The 25,144-nt window shown below is 47.6% G+C and overlaps 1 protein-coding gene across 1 annotated transcript; it reads left to right on the forward strand.

Moving 5' to 3' along the window:
* The first annotated feature begins 477 nt into the window (after positions 1–477).
* Positions 478–25,052, forward strand: LOC120660488. Its single transcript, XM_039939030.1, has 21 exons — positions 478–709; positions 860–936; positions 2,516–3,027; positions 3,274–3,523; positions 3,857–4,155; positions 4,847–5,020; positions 5,205–5,359; positions 5,534–5,936; positions 7,720–7,772; positions 7,877–7,930; positions 8,014–8,102; positions 8,185–8,250; positions 8,410–8,565; positions 9,477–9,872; positions 13,104–13,184; positions 14,419–14,493; positions 14,735–14,805; positions 14,892–14,949; positions 16,783–16,904; positions 23,562–23,641; positions 24,010–25,052. The coding sequence occupies exons 4-21, from the start codon at positions 3,515–3,517 to the stop codon at positions 24,648–24,650; spliced, it is 2,982 nt and encodes a 993-aa protein (XP_039794964.1). The 5' UTR covers positions 478–709; positions 860–936; positions 2,516–3,027; positions 3,274–3,514; the 3' UTR covers positions 24,651–25,052.
* The last annotated feature ends 92 nt before the right edge of the window (positions 25,053–25,144 follow it).

Raw genomic sequence — 25,144 nt, forward strand, 5'->3', positions numbered from 1 at the left:
TCCTACATTGAACTTTCATTTCATGTGTATAGGTGTATGACTTCGTATTTGTATGCACGCTTATTACTATTGTATTTGTATGCATGATTTTAAATTATTGCTTTGGTAAGGTCATTTACATTAAAATGTGCATAGTTATTGTCGAAATTTCTTTTTATTTCACACCGGAGATTCATTTTTTAAGCGTTGGAAAACTGCTCGAAACCACCGGTATACCGGCCAAACCGGCCAGTAAACCGGAATAATCGGCCGGTATGCCGCTAAAAACCGGACCGGCCAAGTCACCGGTATACCGGCCAAACCGGCCGGTAAACCGGTCTAACCGGCCGGTATACTGGTTAGAACCGCTTCAACGGAGAAATTTGAATTCAAATTTGCGTTTATCCGGTTCCGACCGGTAACCGGCCTAATCGGACCGGTTAGCCGGAACCAGACCCCAGCGGTTAGGCCGGTCCGGGAAAATCAAACCCTGATTTTGCCTACCCGTTCACACTTGCCTTGTTCGGTCGTGTCCTTCCCGTTCTCCTCCTCGCCTCCCTCTCGTCCGTACGTCGTCGTCGCCGCCTGGCTCGCACCGCCGACAGCGCCTCAGCCCAGATCGAGCCCCCCTTTCCCAAATCGGGTTCTAGTTGGCTTCGCCATCGCCGCCGCCCCACACCAGGTGCCGAGGCCTTGGCCGATCTCTTCGCCGGCGAAGTGCGGCCAGCAGGTATTCCCACCCCCTTCTCTTCCCTGTTTGCTGAGCGAAATCGAGTTCCCAAACTACCTCGAGCTATTTGGCTATTCGATGCCTAGTAACTTCTAACTTTTTGCGAAAATTATTGTTTGTACGTGTGTACACGCATATCTCTCTTACTAGATCCGCCCCTGGCCGCCGCCCTACACCAGGTGCCGATGCCTTCGCCGATCTCTTCGAAGGCGAAGAGCGCTCAGCAGGTATTCCCATCCTCTTCTCTTCCCTGTTTGCTGTGCGAAACCGAGCTCCCAAACTACCTCAAGCTATTTGGGAATTCGTTGCTTAGTAAATTCTAACTTTTTGCGAAAATTATTGGGTGTACATGTGCACATCCATGTCCCTGTACGAGATCCGCCCCTGGGTTTGGGGTTGCTCTGTGAAAAAAATGCTAGCAGCCAGCACGACGCAACACAAAAATGGTCTCAGGGCTCCATATAACATTATGAAGCCCTAAATTACGTAATAGTAGTTGAGTGTAGATGTCAATTAGCAGAATGAGTGAAAGACAATGCACAATTGTTGGCTGGAAATTCTATGAACCCCTTTTACTAAACTTCATGCTACTAAACAGAAATGGGGCAGTTTGTATCACATTTCTCCTGTAGGATCCCTACCTCTCTTGTATTACTAGGTGTAACTCGGAATACACAATGATCATTTAGTATATACTTCTATTGAGCCACTGACTAAATTAGAAATGGTCAGTGTGTTGATCGTTTCTCACCTGTGGGTTTGATATGTATCTTTCTATTCCTAATATCAATTCATGCTTCTATTTGTGAATGATAATAAGTACTTCTTTGGATCATTATTTGTAGTAATAACATGTATCTGTCTATTCCTAATTTCACCGTGGTGCTAGCAGCATTAATTCTTTGGATTGAGTTCTAGAACAGGCCAGTTGTTAGTAGCATTAAGTTAGTTTCTGTATAGCATTATTTGTTTGGTTCTCTCTTAACTAGAAATTAGCTGCCAATTTGCAAACCTTCATGGTCGATATGCAGAGGACTTTATTTTGTTTATTTAAGCCATAATAAAGTAACAGACGTTATAGCTTTAACTTATTTCCCTTTCCCCCCTTTACTAACCTAGCAAAAAAGATATGTTTTTTTTCCAATACTACCACCTTCTGACTATGAACTATTTGATAAATGGACAGTCTGCTAAAAGAAACCGAAATATGGCACTACTGCTTTGCTTATATATACATATGTAAAACACGTAAGTTGTATAATTCTACTGAGGCTTACTGAGGCTAGTTCCATAAATGCAGCATTATGGTACTAAATGCATCCATCTATATCTGTGTTTCATAGCACTACAAATATGACCAGCACTGTATGAAAAACAGCAGGGTTAGGTCGATTCCTCATGGAGCTGCTTGCACAATTTGCATCCTGTTTCATGCAGCGTCGGTCATATTTGTTAAGAGTTATGGAATATTGATGAATGCATTCAGTACCATAGTGCCGCATTGGCATATTAGAATGCATTCAGTTTGTTTTTGCAGAATGCAGATTGCGTGTATTTTCATAGTTAGAAGGTGGCACTATTGGAAGAACTTTTTCCCCTAGTTTAGTAGACAACAAAATGAATAAATTAAGATAACATCTGATACTTTATGTTAAATGTGAATGCTGGTATAAATTTTATAAAAAGAACTCTTTTTGTCTGAAAGCTAGGTTTTACTTCTTACTTTGGACATGCTGTATGCTGTGTAATTGAATAGTTGGAATGGCATAAATAAATCATTTTCAAGTTTGTCTTGAGTCTTGACAGGTACAGTGATTTGAGATTCCATACTACCTGTAGCTTCATGGTTTCAAGACCAGGTTGTTTTCACTTGAGGTTGTGTTCAAAATGTTAGTGGTATGAAAATTGCCTCAATTGGGGGCAATGGCATCTAGTACAAAATCCGATTTAGTGTCTGGTAGCCCTGATGGGCATGGATACTTCAATGCACAACGTGGGTCCTATGCAGCTGCTTCATTGGAAAGGTCAGGAAGCTTCCGTGAAGGTGGTGATGGCTATGCGATGTTTTCAGCATCAAGCTCATCAAGGTCAGCTGCAGTGGACTCTATCAATCTAGTTCAGTCACTTGCTGTGGACTTGAGACCTGCAACTGTGGATCACAAAACATCTCGGTTAGATCTAAAGAAATCAATAAGTTCCATTTTTGGAACCCCCACAGAAGATTCAACATCAATTCCATCTCTGGGGAGAAATTTACCAAATGCTATTGAAGAGATCAGATGCATGAATACTCTTAACGACAATTCAAATAAGGCCAGGTATTATTTCATTACTTTGTTGTCTTGCGATGAACTTATCAGATGAAAGGTGGTAGCAGATACTTGAATGTAATATCAATTTTACAAAGAAACACAACTTTTTATCAATGCAAGACTTTATAATGATGTGTTTTTGACCTTCTGGGGGAAGTTGTGTAGGGAAAGTTTTCCAGTACATGGGAATATTTATGTGGGTTATAAATCATGTGCTCCTATCGAATTGTTCACTGTGGAGTATTTTTGTAGGGAAAGATCTAGAGCTTTTGGCGGTGCTATTGCGAAGATCGATAAACTTTATCCCAATGTTGTGCGAAAACGTTCTCGAGGAGACAGTTCATCTAATGAACGGTCTAGTGTGTTATCATCCGGAGGAGTTTCCCCTAAAAATGTTCCTCAGAGCCATTTAAATGCAGATGATATGGAACCTGGACTTCAGAGAGAAGAGAGGACAAAGAATGCATGACAAAATAGGAGAATACGTACATCCATGGTGGAGGTTGGTCCTGCTTCCAAATGTTCATGTAGTTTAGTGTTTTACTTGTATCTTATAAGAGGTGTTAGATAGTGCTGTTTGCGAAACGATACAATTGGGTTTTGCTAGCTTTGAACTCATTTATATATGTGAAATTTGTTGCGTGTCAAACTAGGCCTTATTTTGCAATGTGGCTTAGTTGCTGACTTTTAGCATGTTAAATTTATTCTTCCATTGTTAATTTGCAACTGAAGATACTTCATTACTTCATGTACATAGAGGCCATGTCATTTGATGCCTTGTTTAGCCTACCAGGGATTTTTGTATCATTTACCTGATGGACATCTGATTTGTTAGATGGATGCAAGGACAGCTGGTCCATCAAGAGGCCCCGGACCTACTGATAGAATTTCAGATCCTGGCAAAGCCTCCAATGGCAGTTCTGCAGTCCCAGAAGAAAAAATCAGAGGTTTGGCAACTACTATTGATGGTTGGGAAAAGCCAAAAATGAAGAAAAAGCGTTCTGCCATTAAGCCGGATATGTCACTGTCTGGTGTTTTGAGGACTGTTGATGTAGACCGAGAGTCAAAACAAGGCATGCAACACAAGTTTAGTAATGACGGCAGGGCGAGCCTGACAAGTTCTCCTAGTTTCAGGTTAGAAATTTAACCACCTAGACTTGGAGTTAATATCTCTAGATATTGATTCTGAGATTTTATCCCTTTGAACTTCTTTTGAGAGGCAACTAGGCAACTCAACTGTTATTGCATGAAGATAGTTGGGAACATTTTAAGAAGTTTATACCTGAAGATTCTGCAGCGTGATTAAATTAATAAAGTTTTTGGGACATGCTCCATCCTGAAATGATAAGCGTATTTTGATCATGGAAAGTGACACAAAGTAGTTTTGGACCCTTAATTTCTCTTATAATATGTTGTCATTTGCTAAAGAATAATCAATATCATCTCAGAAGCAGTTTGAATACAAATCTATTGGTGCAAGTTTTATATCCTAAACTTGTACTCCCTCCGTTCCAAATTATAAGTCGCTTTGACTTTTTTGGTTCATCCATTAAGTTATGTATATAGATACAATAATATGTCTAGATACATAACTAAATGGATGAACCAAAAAAGTCAAAGCGACTTATAATTTGGAACAGAGGGAGTATATAATCTGACAAATTGCTGGTCAAAGTTTGTAAAATTTTACTTCTTCCTGTCCAAAATATGCTCACCATTCTGGGATGTAGGGAGCAGTTCCTTAAATCACCAATGAAAAAGTTTGTTATGCATTCCATTTTGCTTTCTGGCTTCTGATTATAACTATATGAAACTGAATGTGCAGGTCTGGAACTGTTGCATCTGGCACAATTAAAACAGATTTGCTTTCTACACAAAATGGTCTTGTTGTGCGACCCTTAAATAGGAGTGACCAAGACAGTGGTTTCCATCCTATTAACAAAAGGGAACGTCAAGTTGCTTTAGATAAAGAAACACCCAATCCAAGAACAATTAACAAGTAAGATGTGTTTCTTTACCTGTTCCGTTCTGTGCTCCTCTACTTTATCATACCACATTAAACTAAGAAAGATATCTTCTGCTGCACATCGAGTCCTAATTTTTTCATCATATTTGTGTTCACCGCCAACTCAGCTCACACACCTGAACAAACAAAATCAGGCCTTGACACATTGATTTTTCAGGCCTAGTGAAGACGACAGTGGATGTAATATTGCATCATTACCGAAGGCGAATGGTTCTGCATGGGGACCCCGATCAAATTCAGGGTCAATATTGAAGTCATCTCCAAACATTTATCGATCACAAGCTAGTTCTGATGATTGCGAACGTCCTTCTGGTACAAATAAGTTAATTTATGCTGGTGCATCTGGCAATCATAAACGTACAGAATCTACGCATTCATTATCTCCTCCGACCCAGTGGGGTGGGCAGAGGCCTCAGAAGATATCCCGTTCAGCAAGGAAGTCAAATTTAGTTCCTATAATCACTACTGATAGTGCACTGGTAACAGGTTTGCTGGACAGTCCTATCAATGAAGATTGTGCAGGTCTACCAAGGCGTGCATCTGTAAATGGTCTTCAACAAACAAAACGAGATCATGGGCTCTCAACTGGATCTGAAGGTGATGAGCCTGTTGTTGCTGAGAAAAAGCTAAGGGACAAGGGCAAAAGGGCTGGTGAACTGGATGATGGGCATGGCTCTGGTTTTCAGAAGATTGCTATGCTTGGGCATCCTTACAAAAGGAATAAGTTGTCTGCCGATGAGGATATTGGAGATGCCGCAAGGAGACAAGGAAGAGTTGGGCGGGGTTTTACTCCGACCAGGCCTGGCACTCCTGTATCCATTGACAAGCTTGAAAATGCTCCAACTACAAAACAAAGAAGTGTGAGGACAGTCTCAGAGAGAACTGAGAGGTGACCTTTTTTCCTTAGCTGAAAAACATTTTTATGTGGCTAATCAATACTCTAACTCTGATTTTCCCTTAGTAAATCTGGGAGACCACTGTAGAATAATAGGATTGGTGTGTAATGGATGGATATATTGCTGAGCCTCATGCACGGATTATATAGGAGTACATTGCTTAGGGGGCAAGAAGCCTCCCTTAGAGATAAGGCAAGCCGGGCTTACAAATCCTAATCTACCATATTTGGAGATATCCCAATATACTCTAACGTCCCCTCGTAGTCACAGCGGGAGCGGCGCAGACGGTGAGACTGGAGAGGGACAAGAAGCCGAAGGCTGAAAGCCAACGAGCTGACATCCCCCCGTAGTCGAAGCGGCCGATGCGTCGCGGATGCTGAGGCTGGAGGTTGCTCAAGCAAGGCGGTATCCCTTTGTGCCGATGTCGAGGTAGCTGAGCATGAGGACGAGTAGCCGCGGTCGAAGATGTCGTGCATAGGATAGCCGTGGTCGACGTGGAGCTGTCGAGGTTTCCGAGGGTAAAGAGCCGCACAAGAAGCCGCGGGCGCACGAGGAGGCGCCATGGTGAAGGTGTGATGAAGAAGACGCCGGAGACGAAGACGGCGACGCGTCGAGGCAGTCGAAGAGGGGGGGCGGTCGATGCCGAAGTCGATGTAGTCAGGAGCCGACGGGCGAGACATTCCCGGGTTTGCCAGGCCCGGAAACACCTCGGGGACGATGGTACGCACCGGTGTTGCCAATACCGGACATGCGAGGGAGGGTGCACCACCGGGCGCTGTCGTCTGAGGGACCAGCAGAGAAGGCCTCCACGACGGTCGCAGGTGCAGAATGGCGAGGTAGAAGATGCCGATGCAGCCCGCAGTTGTCGGAGGAGATGAAGGGGTAGAGTGAGACGGCGACACTGGCGACGAGGTGGTGCTGGATGAAGCGAAGAGGTGAACCCGGATGATCTGGCGCAAGGCCCGGTTATCCGAATGACGCGGCGGCGGAGCTCGAAGAAGACGGCGAAGAACTCGTACAGCTTGATGAAAACCATGGGCGAAGCGCAGCGACACGTAGTCGATGAGGAGATCGTGGACGTGGTCGGTGGCGGTGTAGATGCAACGACGGAGGAGACCACGTGTGGAGCCGCTGCTGCTCGAAGAGACGACACAGCGGCAGCCCTCCATGCTAGGAGAAGATGCACGCGTATTGAGAACACCCGTCCAGATACGTGCGTGTATGCTGATCGGCTGATCAGACCGAGGGTGCACACACAAGACGGCGGACGACGATGCCGCGCAGATCAGAAACATGGCGGAGAAGTCGGGGACGATCGGCTTGGAGACCGTGTCGCGGAGGGCCTGGCGGCGCTGCGGGTGGTGCACCGATGCGCACCGCACGCTAGCCCGGGCGACATAGGTGTTGAAGAAGAACGGCCGGTGACGATGTCGAAGAAGAGGCATGCAGTCGACGGGCGGTGGGCGACGCAATCTCGATCGGTGATCGAGTAAAAAATCAGAGAAATTACCAAAAAAAAACTAATCAGCAGCAACATCTCGTGTAGCACAGAACCCCCCCTATCCTCTTCCCTATCTGCCCACCACGGTGAAACACACCACAGCGTGAGAGGGGGAAAAGGAAGGAACAGAGGAGCGGTGGATGGTGGAGGCGCCAGGGCGGGCAGGCGGCTCCCCTCTTAGAGATAAGGCAAGCCGGGATTACAAATCCTAATCTACCGTATCTGGAGATATCCCAATATAAACAACCACTGATGAAGAAAATATCTGAGCGCAGAGGTAATGCACGGCCTAGGCATACAAGTAGCAGTGTGCAGTCAGACTCTCCTGGTACATGTTCAGAAGCTTCTCTTGGTATCCATTGGAGTGCTTTATGCAATTTGAAACAGTTTCTTTTGAACCATACCCTTGAACTTGTGCTGTTCACTTTTCAGTGCAATCTGAAGATGATCATGAGGAACTTCTTGCTTCAGCAAATGCTGCCCTGAGTATTGACTTTACCTTCACATTCTTTTTTTTTATCTTCATTGGAAAATTATTTGATATTTGAATGGTATATGTCTTGTTGCAGGATCTGCTTGTGCAAGCTCATTCTGGCGGCAGGTTGAACCTTTCTTCGCCTTTTTGACTGCAGAAGACATCACATATCTTAGTCAACAGGTAACGTGGTGATTTTCTTTCGCGCCAAAAGATTTTTCACTACATTAATTTATTGTTCCTTGGTCAATACTTTGTTGGTCAGATACATTTGCCAGACGATTCCACCTCAAGTAGGTCAATGGAAGGGGATGAATGCCAAAAATATAAGGTGCCTTTTCATAACTCCGTCCTTGCAGTATTACTGTACTATCAAAATTGCCTTTGTGACAATGCATTTCTGGGCAGTTCCTGTTTGTAGAAATGGTAGGAGTTATTTCATAACTTGATTTCAATTAAGTCCTATGTTTGATATTTTTTCCCAATACAGGGTGGTCTTGAATACATTTCACAGCCCTCAACTCCAGCCGCTAGCAACAAAGATGATCACGCTGCCCTTCCAAATGGTTTTGGCTTGAATCAGTTGGATAATGGCATGGGGGTCGGCTGGGAGGCAAGCTGCATAGAACCTATCCTCGATCAACTTGTCCATGGCACGGATGAAAACGGGACGGGAAAATCCCGTCCCGACCGACACCGTTTCCGAAATTTCCTGACCGTTTCCGTTTTAGCCAGGAAAAAACGGGAATCTGGTCGGAAACAGTCACAAGGCCACGGGAACGGGAACGGAATCAGGAGCGAACATTTCCTGACCGTTTCTTCGGATCCCATTTTTCTCTCGGGAATTCCCGGATTTTCCCGAGGTGCTCCCGTTTAGCAAGCGAATGTAAATCCTTCCCAACCTCCTCCTCCTTTATAGCTCACCAGCGCATGCATGATTGTTAGGATAGACGAGGTGGGACTACTGGCCAACTGGTGGGTGTTGCTGCCATTGCCGTATTGCAGGCCTGCACCGCTGCGCTTGCGCGTGCATGCATGCGGCCCATGGCCTGCTTAGCTGCTGTCCAAGCAATTTGTGCTTGTCTCTTGCCTACCTGTAAGCATGTGCATGGTGGCCTACAAATCTGTCGGAGTTTTTTTTTTGGGGTTTCGTTTATTTTTCAGTATACGCTAAATGAAATGTCATGTCAAGCAGTACTCATGTACTAAGAAATATATACCTAGTGTGGAGTGTGCTGATGCACGAGTTGTTACTTGAATATTGCCATCTATAAACTTACAGTATTATTTGCCCATGTACTATACACAGTTGTATCTATTGCATTTAGTTGAACATTTAGAGTGGTTATATATGTGTCGGTGTTCCTGTTTTTTATATCGATTCCCGACCGCTATCGAAGTGTTTCCGATCGAATTGTACCGTTTCCGATATCCCGCATAACCGAATTCGTTTTCCCGACCGAGCTTTCCCGTTTCCGTTTCCGTTTCCGAATAAAAATATGAAAATGAAAATGGTTAGGCTATTTTCCCGACCGTTCCCGACCGCTTTCATCCCTAGTCCATGGGATTGGGGTACCGGGATGGCCTTCAGTTGGCCAAAGACTTATTCAAGCATTGATCGATGAAGAGAGGATTGATAGTATTACCAACAACACTTACGTAAGCGAGGGATATGCATTTGATACACATGAAATTCATTTTGATGAAGGAGGATGGAAGTCTTACTCAAATAACTATAAGTTAGGACCTTTAATGAATTTTGAAGCTCCAAGGAGGGGCCCAAATGGTCTGATAATGGATTCTGACTGGAAATATAATGATGAAGTGTCACATAAAAGTGGCAATGTCATGGATAAAGCCAAGGTGTGGCCTGAGTTTCAGTACAGTGAGATGTGCTTCAGTGATAGGATTATCATCGAGCTGAGTGAAGTTGGTGTATCTATTGAACTTGTGGTAGGTTGTTCTTACTACAACCATAATGTTTCTACTATATGTTTTTGTTACTGTGTTATGATTTTTATGTTACTTCTCAGTTTTATTACTTTCTTTACTAATATGCATGTTCCGTTCCAATGATGGTGTTACTTCCCATCTCCTTACTCTATTGCGCCATCTCCCACTTGATTCTGCTCCTATCCAGCTCAGTTGTGCCTTCTGCTCGATTCCGCTCCTGCCCGCTTGATTTCTTCCATCCTTGCTTGTCAATTGCTCGATTTGGAAGGGGGCAGTGGTCGTGGTTGGTCTGAGGGCACAGGACAGTGAGGAAAGTGAAAGGAAGCGGAGAGGTGAGTGGCGGCGGCTCATCTGGAGGGCATAGGGAAGCGAGATTCATGGTGGGGGCATGGGGCAGACGCAGAGGCTGAACGATACCTCTGGAGAACGAGAGAGGCGTGAGAGGGCGGCGGCTCTAGATGCTTCTGGATCGTGATATATAGGAAGGGGAGGGGCACATGGGCATGGGCTAGCTCAATTCTTATTCCTTTTTTGTTTGTTTTTTCCTATTCTTCCTCCTTCACACTATGTCTTGCATTTCCTTACCTTGGTATGGTGTCGCCTTGCCTCATGCCTCACTCGCCAAAGCAGTAACATGGTATTGAGTCGCCATGCCTCGCTTTACCGCATTGATAGATGTAGGAAAGTAGGATGCGTATAATGTGGTCGGTGTATTGCATTGAGCCCCTTGGGCGGTATATATAGGAGTACATGACTTGGAGGGCAAGTAGCCTCTCCTAGAGATAAGGAAGGTTATCCCGAGATTATAATCAATCCTAAACTAACCATATCCGGAGTTGCCTAATATACTCTAACATCCATCCGCAGTCGTAGCGGTAGCAAAATGAACGGTCAGACTGGAGAACAATGGAGACGTATGCCCCCTGCAGTCGGAACGCCGGTGCGAGAGCTGTGTCTGGAGACTCATGCAGACGATAGCCCTTTAGTGCCGTAGTAGCCGAAGTCGAGGTGGATGTGGTCGAAGCCGTGGAGGGGGCGCGGGTCGAAGTGTCGTCGAGGTGCTCGAGTACACAAACTCAGCAGCTTCTTGCCGAAGACAGCAACAGGACGGTGCGGCGGATGACGATGGTAGACGGCGTGGTTTGCGACTTAGGTCACGCTCAGGACAGGGGTGGCGACGGCGCAGGTTACAGCAAATGTCGCGCTCAGATCAGGGGTAGCGACGATATCTTCCTTCAGGAACATCGGCGGCGATGTCCGTGCGAGAACGGCTCGAGGCGCGAAGGAGGATCGAGCGCCTGCTTGACGAAGACTGGCGGCGAGTGGCGCCACCGCCTGAAAAGGCGATGACATCGGTAGGGTGGCTTGATCACGAACGTCGTCCTTCGGGAGTGTCGACGATGAACGGCGACGAACGCCAGGGCGACGCAAACCCAATCTCTGATTGGGAAAAAGAAAACAGCAGCAGCAACGGGACAAACCTCCGAGTACAATCTCGGGTGCACCTAGCTGGATATTCCCACCCCACCTTTATCCTCATCTCTCCCCATCGGGAAAGAATAGAGGAGCATAGCATAGGGAGGCGAGCCGGCGAAGTGCATCCCAAGCGGCCACTGCTCCAGCTGCGCGGCGGGCTGGCGACCTCCGAACCATCCCTGTAGCCACGTCCTTGCGCACAAGGCGGTGGCGGAAGCGGTGCTGAGGACGAAGGGGACGTAGGCTCGACGGCGTCGAGGAGAGGACCGGTGGTGGAGGGCGGCGGCAGCGCTGCGGCCTGGCGGCGACGTTAGACGGCGGTGCGGTGGCCCGATGGCCTCGACGACATGGTGGCTTGGCGGCCCCACGGCTTCCTCCGCAGCCACGCACTCGCGCTTAGGGGCAGCGGTGCGGCGGCGCAAGTGGGAGGGGCGCCTGGACGTTGCGCGGAAGAGGCGGCGGGTCTTGATGCGGTGCCGAGGGAGCGACGACGCAGAGGCAGGGCAGGCTCGGCGGCGGGCCCATGGCGACGCAGTGCGCGACGAGGACGACGGCGGCACAGCCATGGATCCAATGGGCGACGGGAAGAGGTAGGTCCCCTGCTGCTTGTTGATGACGACGGCGGCGCGGATCAGAGGGATCCGTGGCGCATCCTAGGTGGGCGCTGCCCCGGGCGGAGATCGATCTCCCCGGGGGCGGCGCGACGGCAGCGGAAGCGGCGGCGGCTAGGTCAGGATCTAAAACCTAGGCGTCTGATGCCATGTAGGAAAGTAGGATGCGTATAATGTGGTCGGTGTATTGCATTGAGCCCCTTGGGCGGTATATATAGGAGTACATGACTTGGAGGGCAAGTAGCTTCTCCTAGAGATAAGAAAGGTTATCCCGAGATTACAATTAATCCTAAACTAATCATATCCGGAGTTGCCTAATATACTCTAACAATAGCCATGTAAGCTATATCCATATATTTACTTACACGCTTCTTTGTTCATTCGAAAACTATTTGGATAGGTGTATGCAGGGGTGACGCCACATTTATTTTCTCTCGTGCCAATGCACCATGGTGAAGAATTTTTTTCTACTCTTAAATTAAATTGAGATTTTACCACATAATCCTTTATGTTCTTTGTTTGATGTGTCGTAGAGCAGTGTACCAGGATAATATTAGTGTAAGCTTCGCCTGGGTGTATGAGTACTCACGGAGTTCCATACTATACATACCACCTTAAGATGTGAATAATTTTCTATAGTAGGCTTTTCATTGTCTCAACCAGATTGGTTTGGATATTTCGATATCTTGTTCTCTCCACGGCCCTCTCTGTGCTGCACTCTCCTCTTAAATTTGCTATTTATCCTTTCGTCTGAATTGATTAAAGAACATGGAAGCCATGTTATACAGTCGTCCGACTAATCGCGATTAGTCGCGATTAGTCGACCTTATCGCTCCGCTGGCTTCGATAAGTGGAGCGACTAGCTTTTGTCGATCATATGTCTGATCGTCCGACTAATCGTCGCCTAATCGAGATTAGTCGTCCGACTAGCTTCTTGGTCGACTTATCATTTGAACCTATTTATGTACTGAATGTCTGAACACTGAACCTATTTAGCTGTCTAATTGTCTATGTAATATGTATGCTTTGCTGCCCTGGTTTAGGTGTGTTCTTTTTAAATTTTGAATTACTTGCTCACTTGCTGTAATGCTGTTACACATTTAATTTCAGCTACTGACTTCAGTTTTTCTCTTTGTAATTACAGTTTCAGCAGCAGAACAGCAAGGATATGGAGTGTGGGACAAGAATATGGAGTTCTGGACAGTTCAAACATCAAATCTCACAAGTAAGTGTCACCAAACTGACTATCATTGTGGTGTTCCTGCTTGCTATATAGTATATAAGTACATATACATGTACATATATGTCGTGGGATATATAGGACGACTATAGCGACGACTAGGACCGACTAGGGTCGACTAATCGACCTGATCGACGACTAGTCGCGACTAGTCGCCTTATCGGTGCCATGTCGACTAGGTTCGACTAGACGACTGTATAACATTGCATGGAAGTGGAAAATTGCATTTTAGTTTCCATCCCTTAGATTTGATATTTATCCTTTCTTCTGAATTGATTAAAGAACATGGGAAGTGGAATATTGCATGGTAGTTTCCTCCCCTTAGATTTGATATTTATCCTTTCCTCTGAATTGATTAAGAACATGTAATATGGAATATTTCATGGTAGTTTTTTTTAATTAGGACAATAGTTTCTTCCTTTTTTTTTGTCTCGAGCACGCAGGAGAGCTTCACATCATTATATTAAGGAAAAAGGGGAAGAGCCCTTACAAACACACCCACCCAAACCACACCAGGTCCTTCAAAACCAACACACGCCGATTACAAACAAGCCCGATCACAACCTAAGCCCACAAACTTAGTTTGGCACCAAGGCAAAAAGATATGAAACACCTTTGCCCTGGCCAAACCCCAAAAATGTAGTTCCTCACCAGCGAGCTGTAAATCTCTAATCAGGTTTGGAGGCACTCCATCAAAAACACGATTGTTGCGATGCTTCCAAAGGGTCCAAGCGTCAAGGATGACAACAGGGTTGAGGCCCTGCTGCTAGCTGTGGAGCAAGGGATTGCATACCAATTTTTTGCAGCAGTCTGAACCAAAACTCTCTAGCAAAAATACAGGACAGTAGCAGATGGCTGTGGTTTCTTTCTCTTGGTCACAGCGGGGACATCTATGTGGATGAGACAGTCCTCTCTTAGCAAGATGATCAGCTGTCCAGCATTTATCATGTGCTACCAGCCACATGAAAAACTTGCATTTACTGGTGCCCAGGATTTCCATATTCTTTCCCAAGTTTCTTCCTGGGCTGACCTCCAAAATGTTTTAGGATAATGTAGCTTCTTAGTTAAAGCATTTTATTTTTAGTAATATTGTTAATTTGGTCCAGTTTGTAACTTCCCTTTCCTCGACGAATCCCCAATTTTGAACATACTGATTTACTCAAATAATGGAGAAATTAGCTAGTTTTTCCAGTGTTTTGACTTCTTGTTTCCATTTCAGCCTGATCTTGCACAGAGTGAGGACGAGGATATTAATGCTGAAATCTGTAAATTAGAAGGCCAACTTCATAAAGAGGTATTCGTAACTTACCAAGTGCATGGGCGTGTGTCTTAATTCTTGATCGACATATTTTGTTATTCTTAATCTCTTCGACCCATGTCCACAATATAGCATACCATTTTAATTGCTTTACTTCTACTGTTGCATCACATTTCATTTATTGATTGACTTGTTTTACTATATTTGATGTATTTGACCCATGTCTACAATATAACACCCCAATAATTAATTGTAATACTTCTGGCTGACATCATAGGTTGTGGAGAAGAAAAACTTGCTATTGAAACTGGATGGCATTGTTACAACTGCAAAAGAATCTCAGCAGAGGTATTTTCAGGCCATTTGCACCTATTATGGAAAAACAGATTATCATGTTGCAGACTCTTATGTAAACTTGGTGCACTTTATAATAGGGAATTCTCACGGCTCGCCATGGATAGACTTCTCCTGAGAGCATATGAGAAATATATGGTACCTCCCCCAAATCTCCAATATGCTATTTCTCATTTTATTGGTCATGCTACTGATTAATACACACTACAATTCATTTTCCTAATTGCCATTTTAGTTTAGTTATATCAACCTAATTTTGTTTCTTATTAGCTTTCCTGAAACTCTTTGCTCTATGTATCCAAATGCCTTGATCATCCGTTTTTATCCAAAATAATATTAGTTCATTGTTTGTTAATATTCTTTTCACCTATTGAGCATATAAATCTTTGACTGATGTATTGAAAAACCCTGTGTGTATCATGCATTTCTTTTGGCAACTACAATGTAGCTAAAAGGTGACGTTAAGTTAATGACTGTATTCTTAAAATGAACCACAAACATTGTGGGAAGTCACCTTAAAGAAAAATTTCCTCAGTCGATCTCGAGCTTAGAGTGCACCTAAGAAGTAATTTTTAGTCTCTGTCGTCCCCTTTCTCGCCCCCCTCCATGGCGCACATGACTGTTGGTTGGCCACCTTCCAGAATGGTTGCCAGGGCCAGGTGAACATGTGTACAGAAAGGATGGAGCATTAGCCATTACCCATTAGCATGTGGTCCAGGGCAGTCGGCGATAGGACCTCAAGTTGCGTGGTGATCGTCTCCTCTAGATCCTGCAAAGGGGAGAGAGTAGCCTCATCAGATCCATCCACCGGCGGAAGTCTGGATGGGATGTGCTCTGGGGTGAGGACAATATAGCCGCAGGTATCCACGGACAAATCATCAGATTAATCACTCAACCACAGGAAGGAGGAAAGAGCAGAGATACAATAATCCGTGGTTTGTTTCACAAAAACAATAATCCGTGGTACCTTGTGATCCATGGAGGAGCTTGACCTCGCGCAGAGCAGCTAGTGTGCTGGATGGAGGCCCCGTGTCCTGACCGCAGGATCGCAAGGTGGCCGATATGCGACCCTTCCGTGTCGCTGCAGCCTGCTGCCCTGCTTGTTGGTGAATAATCTGGATTGAAGCCTGTCAGGCAAGGACACGCTCCATGCATGAGGGGCCGATGGTGAAGAGAATTGTTGGGTCGAATGAGTGTTCACGGCATGGGAAGTTGGGGATCGAGCGAGCCTTCTGTGTGGAAGGGAAGGCTAGGGATGGTGAGATTGTTTGTATTCTATGGGGCCCGCGTAATGTCCTACTAGAATCAGCATCGCTGTGGCTTATGACTTAACTAACTGCTATGGGTCCCATGTTGTCAAAAAAATAAAAACTTCTATGGGTCCCACATTTAAGGTTTGTTTCGTCCTTTCTCTTTGTGCATGCCCTAGTTCATAACTTTCTCCTGTTGTTATTTTGAAAAGTATTTCATCCTGCTTGGCCTGGCCTGCACAGTTACTTGGATGGTTGCTTGAGATCAAAAAATGACAATTATTGTGTTGTGACTTGTGAGCCTAACCTTGACTGGTTTCTGCAATGCACTTGAGTAATGGTTCTTGCCATGCTCATCTAGGTTCAGGAATTTGATTTGCTTGGCAGCTGCTGTTCCCAAACCACTGGAAGTGGGACAGCTTCGTTGGTGTGCCACCTTCGTAGTTGTTTTAGTTATTTTGAGGTGGTGACATTCTTCATAAATTCGAGCTTGAGTAATGTGTCATTCTTTGGAACTTCCATTTAAGTTTTATAGTTGATGTTCAAGTGTTAATGAACTTACATAAGAACTAGGAAGTAGAATACGTCTGCGCTGAACATTTTTTTAAGGAAGAATAGAGTCTTTTAGACATTCGTTAGCTCTGCTTACTTCGTGGATTCTGAATGTAATATGTTTTCATATGCTTAGCTAAGTGATTGACCGTTTCGTGTTAATCTCCAGGCCTTCTGTGGTCCAAATGTTTTAAGCAGCAAAAATGTTAGTAGAGCTGGCAGACATGCTGCTCTAAGTTTTGTCAAACGAGTACTTGTGCGATGCCAAAACTATGACGAGACAGGGACAAGTTGTTTTTTTTTTCTCGAATATGCAGGAGAGCTGCATATCATTGCATTAAGAAGAGGAAAAAGGCCAAAATAGCCAAATTACACACACTACGCACCCAAGACACACACCACCACCCCAGCCCCTGGGGTTCACTGTTTGAAAGTTACAGACGCGCCGATAAACAAAAACAATAAAACAACCATCGTGACCACTAGTCTGTCGCTATATAGGACTCCTAATCAGGAAATGCGACCGCGACCACCGCACTCAGCCCCTTTGCACCTGCAAGCATCCAAAGTTCAGCTTCATCCCGTGCAAGCAAGAGGGCTCTATCAACACTGGGAGCGATCCTATCAAACACATTATCATTTCTAGTCCTCCAAATAGACCATGCTCCCAAAACGACCAGGGTATTGAACCCCTGCAACACACCAGCACTTATCCTGTCACCAGCCTGCTGCCACCACATAAAGAAATCCAAATCATTAGGAAGAGGCGTGACAGCCTGAAATCCAAAACAGCCCAAAAACCGATGCCAAAACTGCCGGGCAAACACACATGCCGAGAGAAGGTGGTTGATTGTCTCCTCTTCTTGTTCACAAAGAGGACAATGATCTGGATGTGATAGGCCCCGACGAGCAAGTCTGTCTGCTGTCCAACAGCGGTTATGAGCGACTAGCCACATGAAAAACATGCATTTCTTTGGTGCCCAAGTGCCCCAGATCAGTTTGCCCACTGCAAAATAAACGGATCCATTGAAAAGGGCCTCATAGGCTGATTTGGTAGAGAACTGACCCGAAGCTTCAAAACGCCACTTGTGGACATCCTCAACATCATGTTGTAGAACAACCTCTTGTATCAGGTCCCAAACATTCAGGTACTCAGAAAGTACAGCGACCGAGTGGTGACCTTGGATGTCCCCAAGCCACACATTGTTACTCAAAGCTTCCTTGACAGTTCGTCTGTTAGCCCTCCTTTTTGGAACACAAGCGAAAAGATGAGGGGCAAGTACCTCAATGGAACACCCATTCAGCCATCTGTCGGTCCAGAATTTAGTATTTTCTCCATTGCCTACTTCAGTATGTATGGCAATAGCAAATAGCGACTTGGCACAAGAGTGAACTGGAACTGGGAGGGAGCTCCACGGCCTTGCAGGCTCAGTTTTTCCGAGCCACAACCATCTGACTCTAAGTGCCCAGCTGAAATGTTGCAGGTCTAGGATACCAAGACCACCAAGCTCCTTAGGCATACAAACTTTAGGCCAGGCTAATAGACAATGCCCTCCATTAGCCTCTTTTCTACCTCGCCATAAAAAGTTTCTTCGGATTTTGTCAATGGCCCTTAGGCACCATGGGGGAAGCTCCAGGGCAGTAGCAACATATATCAACATGGCTGTTAGAACATGCTGCACAAGAATGGCTCTTCCTGCACGATTCAACAAATCAGCCTTCCACCCTGGGAGTTTTTCTGCAATCTTGTCGATGATAGGTTGGAGTTGTGCACGGCTTAGCTTCCTGATGGAGAGAGGCAGCCCAAGGTATTTGCAGGGAAAGTTCTGAACCTCGCAAGGGAGATGTGCTTGCACAACCGTCAACTCATCCTCCGAGCACTGAATGGGCATGACACTGCTTTTCTGGATATTTGTTTTAAGGCCCGTAGCAGCTCCAAATAGCTGCAGCAAGTTCTCAACCATACACAAATCAGTGGCCACTGGGCGGAGGAATAAAACCACATCATCAGCATAAATGGAGACACGGTGATGGATGTTCCTTGTAGCCAATGGTTGCAGGAGCCCCTCGCTGTTTGCTTTCTCGACCATACAATTTAGAACATCCATAACCAAGATGAATAGCATAGGTGATAGGGGGTCACCTTGTCTAAGCCCACGCCGATGGAACAGCTCTTCTCCTGGAATGCCATTAAGTAGTATCCGGGTGGACGAAGAGCCAAGGATACCACTGATCAAATTTCGGCATCTTGGGCCGAAACCCCTTTTTTGCAAGATCTCCAGTAAAAACGCCCAAGAGACTGAGTCAAACGCCTTAGAGATATCCAACTTCAAGAGAATCCGAGGTTGTTTTTGTTGGTGGAGGAATTTTGCTGTTTGTTGGACTAGGATAAAATTGTCATGAATGCAACGACCTTTAACAAATGCACTTTGGTTTGCAGCCACCATAGCACTTAGTTTGCTTGCCAGCCGGTTAGCGATCAGTTTAGTGACAAGTTTGGCAAAACTGTGGATGAGGCTGATAGGCCGAAAGTCCTTGACATGGACAGCACCTTCTTTCTTGGGCAACAATGTGAGAAGTGCTGTGTTGAGTAGGTGTAGATTTCTGAAATTTCCATGGTGTACTGCAGCAAGGGCCGCCATCACATCCGGCTTAATGGTGGCCCAGCACGACTTGTAGAAGCGGCTAGTGTAACCGTCAGGTCCCGGGGCCTTGTCCGAGGGCATGTGTTTGATGGTGTTCCACACTTCCTCTTCCCCGAAAGGCAGCTCCAGCTCGGCAAGATCATGTTGAACGAGGTCCAAGTTATCAAGGTCAATAGAAATATCCCTCTGTTCAGCCGTGCCAAAGGAGTTTGTCGTAGAACTCAAAAACTGTTGCAGCTTTGTCATTGTGGCTTGTAAGAACTTGGTCCTCTGAAACTAATTTAGAGATGAAATTTTTCCTCTTCCTGTACTGCGCCTGAGAGTGAAAAAGCGCGGTGTTGGCATCACCATCCTTTAGCCACCCAATCCTAGATCGTACCCTAGCCATGGTTCGCTGCAAGGAACTCAGTGCAAGTGAATGTTTCTTCAGTGTATGCAGCAACCACAGCTCACTGACAGATAACTGACGGTTGTCTTGAGCAATCTCGAACTGGTGAATAATTTCCTTGGCCAAGGCAAGCTGGGTTGCAATATGACCTATTTTCTTCTGACTCCAGCTTTGCAAAGCTCGGGTAAGTGCCTTAAGCTTCAAAGATAACGTTTCCAGGGGACAGAAATGTGGCTCGACCGAGTTCCAGGCTTCCGCGACCACATCCTGGAAACCATCCAATCGTGGCCAAAAGGACTCAAAATGGAACCTTCCTTTACCATGAAGTAAATCACCAAGCCCCAAGATGAGGGGGCAGTGGTCCGAGTCCATGGATGCTGTGCTTTGTAGTAAACAATTCGGGAACATACCATCCCAATCCATTGAACAGAACACCCTGTCCAGCTTACAGAGTGTTGGGGATGGCCCTCCGCCACTCCAGGTGAACTTGCGACCAGAAAGTGGCAACTCTTTCAATGCTAGATCATTAAGTGTTCTCCGAAAACGACCCATCATTGCACGATTGAGATTTGAATTATTCTTGTCCTCCTCTCTGTAAATAAGATTAAAATCACCTGCTAGCACCCACGGGCCATGACAAGCTGCCCGAATACTACGTATCTCTTGTAGGAATTGGACTTTCTCATCATTGCCTTGAGGTCCATACACACACGTAAGCCACCAAGGTTCACCTCCCTCATCAGCTGGCTGAAATTGGACTGAAGTGCTGTGAGCATCCACCCGGGTGGAGATTGCTGGACCCAGGTCATGCTTCCAAGCGACTAGGATGCCCCCACTCGCACCCACCGAAGGGGCGAAACTAAAATGGCTGAAGGAGGAACCCAGGGCAGAGATCAGGATCTGTTTGGATATGATTTCCATCTTAGTCTCCTGGATACACACGATATCGGCCTTAGTGGACTCCACGAGCGACCGCAATGAATCTTGGCGTGCAGTTGAATTTAACCCACGCATGTTCCATATTAAAATCTTGGACGGATTCATTGAGCAACAGAAGAAACAACCGACCACCAGATAACCAATCAGCACTGAAACGCTGTACTTATATTACATTACTCATGTTCCTGAGTCCCTCGGGCACATTCCAGCCAAACAAAGCCGCTAGGGCTTGGACATGGGACATCGAAAGGAGATTGCTGAACAGCTTGGCGTAGTCGTTCAGGACGCGTTGGTCAATATGCTCCTGTTCCATTGCGATGTCGAGGGAGCGGATGACAGTTTTCCGGGCTCCAATGTCCGGGATGCCACCAAATTCAGCGCTCAGCCCGGCATTACGCCGGCTTCTGCATGGAGCCGAGGTTGGAGGAGGCGCCCTGTTCCGTCTTTTGTTGATGACCGGAGGGAGTGCCACAATACTGTCAGTTTTCTTGGTGAGGTTGTCAATGAACTCCATCCTACGCAAGGTAGCCGGTGACTGGGCTTCCCCTGCTCCGGGCGAGCAACCAGTGGGGGCCACAGCTAGCTGTGGCGGTGTGACTTCTGTAGGCGGCGGCGAGGGTTGCCGCGAGCGCTGCTTGCGTCTGTAGTAAACCCTGAGACCACCATCTACCCCGTCGTGAGGAGCAGTGGCCCTTGAAACCGCGGTCTCCACAAAGACGAGGGCTTCCAGGGCTTCAAGCGACGGGTCTTCAGAAAAGGTCGGCGAGGAGTGTAGTGCAGGTGGTGCAGAAGCATCGCTCGTCGAGATCAGGGGTGCCATCGATCCTTCAACACCCTCGCCAGCAGAAACGGTCAACGTCAGGGGATCGCCAACATCCATCACCACTTCTCCAACATCCAGGGCCGCCCCTAGCAAGCTGGCAGGTTCCACGTGCTGGGTCTCAACCGGCAAGATGGGAGACGCACTTGCACAGCCAGCAGAGCACCCCCCAACACCGAAGTCCAGGGCCGCCGCGGCCACCATGGGACTGGTAGCCGGTAGCAGGGGGGCAGGCGCGACCAATAACTTCTCAGCGATAAGTTCCTCAGGCTGGAGCGCCAGTTCCTCGTGCTGGATCTCAACCGGCGCATCGGGAGACGCAACAGCACGGGCCGCTAGGCACTCAGCAGCTCCTCCGAGCTCTTCCAGTGAATACGCCCCCGTGGCGGAGGGGACAGCCACGGTTTCGCCCCTGCCCCGAGTCCCCCGCCCGCCATCAACACTGCCGCGCGAAAGCCGCACCGACCCGAGCCGTTGTTGCACTGGGACTCGTTCCTCAGGCCCACCGCCCGCGCTCCCAAGCGCTGCCGCATCGGCCTGCGCGTAGCGGCGCCGCCAGCGTCGTCGGCGACAGCGATCGGCCGGAGGCGGCGGGGGAGGGGTAGGGTGGACCGCCGGATCAGGTTGGTCGTGCCGAACGAGTGATACCTCCACAGGATAGAGGAGGGAGCGCTTGGCAGGGATGCCGCCATCGCCGGCGATGGGAGCTTCGATGATTTCCAAGTCGACCTCCGATGGGACAGACTCCAGGGAGGAGCACCGGCCTGCCAGGCAGAAAACATCACGACGTTCCGCCGTCTCAGGGTGCAGGTCGCCGATCCAGCAGAAATCGTTGAGCAGGGCCTCCACCGTTGGGAGCTCCCAGGCGTGAGCCGGTATGCCACGCAGCTCAACCTCTACCGCGACAGGGAGAGAAGCCGCCTTGGCGTTGATGAACCGCGACCACCGCCGAACATGAAGACGGTGGGAATTGGTGACGATCGGACGTCCTCCATTGAACACCCGCATTGCCGCCGCCTCATCTTGCAGGATAACCAGAAAACTTGCCGGGCCAAACTGTCGTACGAAGAGCTGGGAACTCTGTAGCTCGAAGCGGGCGGCGATCGTAGCCGAAATTGCGCTCGCCGAGCCGTCGAGGCAGTCCCCGAACACAGAGACGACCAACGCCTTGGAGAGGTCCTCCTCCCGTTGCACGATGCTGGCCGAGCGATCGATTATCCGTCGAGGCCGCGATACTGCAGCCGAGGACCCATCATCGCTCGAGGCCAATCCCGAGTAAACATCGCATCTGCCCCCATCTCCCTCGACGTCACCACCAGGAACGGAAGGAGATGGTGGTCCGCCAGGAGAGGCCGCACGCCGGCCCCGGCAACGACGCCGACGTCGTCCAACACCGGCCGCCTCCACGCAAGTGCGGGTTGCCGTGGCCACCGGGAGTGGAGGGGAACAGGTCGACACCGAGCCGAGAGCGCCTGCCGCGGGGGCGGCGTCCATCAGCACCCAGACTCTCCGTTGTCCCGTCGAGCCGGCGTCCGTGCGGCGGCGCTGGCACCTGTAGGAGATGTGCCCGAGCCCGCGACACACGAAGCAGCGCGGCTTGGAACGGCACGCCACCGCCCGGTGATCCTCGGAGAAGCAGTTGAAACACCTGCCCCGGAGATCCCCAGGGACCCGTCGACGGGGCAGGCGGGCCTGACGCAAACGGGCGCGGCGAGCACGTCGACTCATCGCCTCTTGCCATCCATCCGAGTCGGTCCGCCGTACGGGCAGAGCACGGCGGTCCGCCGGACGCAGCACGATGCGCGTCACCTCGGCCCGCGACGGCGGGGTCACCACGGGCGGCGGCACCCGGCGAGCAGCGTCACAAGGGGCCATCCACGAGGTTGCCGGTGGCGCGCGCCGAAGGAGGGCGTCCTTGAATGGGGTAGGAGAAGAACACTCCGGGGAACCAGAGGGAGGAGAAGCGTTCTGCCACCTCTGGAACTTGGAACGGCCCGTGGGCACGGGGGAGAGAGAGGAAGAGGGGGCGGGCGGCGTCTCGGTGAGGTGGGGCGCCGTCCGCTGGGTGGCCGCCGTGCCCGGAGTGGGCGGCGGCGGGCTGGTGGGGGAGCGGACTACGGGAGGGGAAACGAGTCGCTCCATCTCCTCCGGACAAGTTGTTTTGATGAGCCTACTTTCAAGGATATGTTTTTATCAGCGACATCTCACAGAAGCAGTCCAGATGCTGCTTCACAAGGTATTGCATCGACATAATACTTATTTGCATTGTCTGTAGCAACTTTTGTTTATACGACCTCCGTCTCGAAAAGGATGCAATTACGAGTTTGGATTTTGATTAAACCTCCTTAATCTAAGTTTATAGCTTTTTTAATATTTATGACTCCAAATAGCTAATACTATGAAAATATATTCCATGATCATTCTTATGGTACTTATTTGGTATGATAACCTTTAGTACTTTTTTTTTGATAGTTTTGGTCAAACTTATAAACATCTGACTTCTTGAAAAGTGAGGGTTGCATCTTTTCTGGGACGGAGGGAGTACTAGTTATATGTATCACATTGCCCAGCCATCAGGGATCTGATTTATTATCTTCTTCGCAGATAATCATACAACAGTGAAACCAGTCCACAGGGCCAGTGCATCAGATGCTTCGCGAGGAAGCAGTCACCTGTCAGACCTGTCATTTGTAAAGGAGGACCCCTGGACAAACAATGTAAAACAAAGGGAATTGTTACTCGATGAGGTTGTAGGTAGCATAACAGGAGGAGCTTTGAAAACCTCAGGCCTTGGTACTTCCCTTGTCAGCAATACGAAAGGAAAGAGAAGTGAGAGGGACAGGGAAGGGAACGGGCACAACCGAGACAGTCTTAGGTCTGGCCGTCCATCGTCATCCAATGCAAAAGGTGAAAGGAAGAATAAAACAAAGCCCAAACAGAAGACAGCCAACATCTCTGCTCCTTCAAGCAGTAACCCTAGGGATCCACAGCTTCCAGCCAAAATAACGCCTCCCAGCAATGGCAAGGACAGCACAGCAGCTCCAGCTGCTGCTAGACATGATGATCCGGCAAATGCTTCAAATGATGCCGAAATGCCGGACTTATCTAACCTCGAGCTGCCAGGAATGGACGTTGACTTTGGTGGCTGGTTAAATCTGGATGACGACGATGGACTCCAGGATCTCGACTTGATGGGCCTCGAGATCCCCATGGATGACATCAACGAAATAAACCTCATGATATAGCCGTACATTTTCATTCTCAGCGGGCCCACCCATAGAAAAGCTCCCTATAGTGCACAAGTAACATGTGATTTTCTCACAGTAACCACCAACCATCAGTTTTAACACCAGGCCGGTTTGGCTTCAGTTAGTTTTGATAAAAAAAGTTTATAGAGACATCTTGACAATCCTTACAACCACATGTTCTTTTTGTACCAGCGTGTAATTTGCCTCCCTACCTTGTACCCTCTGGTCTTCTGTGTGTGTAGACGTCGGTGTACATATCTATTTTGGTGCTGTACAAGGTAGGGATGCTAGTTACTCCATTTATCCAGGTGTACTCCAAAGGTTGTATATATCAGTAATATCAGTATCACCATCATCATATATTCTTAGTGCTGAAATAAAGCGCGCCAATTATACCTCTGCACACATCTTTCTGTTGGTTCCCTTGTTTGTTACTGCCTGCGTCACAATTGTGTGCTACGTGCCTACGTGTACGGGCGCTTTTGGTGGAT

Source organism: Panicum virgatum, chromosome 2N (assembly GCF_016808335.1).
Source record: "Panicum virgatum strain AP13 chromosome 2N, P.virgatum_v5, whole genome shotgun sequence".
NCBI classification, from domain to species: domain Eukaryota; kingdom Viridiplantae; phylum Streptophyta; class Magnoliopsida; order Poales; family Poaceae; genus Panicum; species Panicum virgatum.

What these genes read in the sequence shown, in the direction of transcription:
- LOC120660488 (XM_039939030.1), top strand. An exon ending in TTCAGCAAATGCTGCCCTGA is followed by an intron (nt 7,931 to 8,013) that starts GTATTGACTTTA and finishes GTCTTGTTGCAG; the next exon opens with GATCTGCTTGTGCAAGCTCA. An exon ending in TCAAACATCAAATCTCACAA is followed by an intron (nt 13,185 to 14,418) that starts GTAAGTGTCACC and finishes TTTCCATTTCAG; the next exon opens with CCTGATCTTGCACAGAGTGA.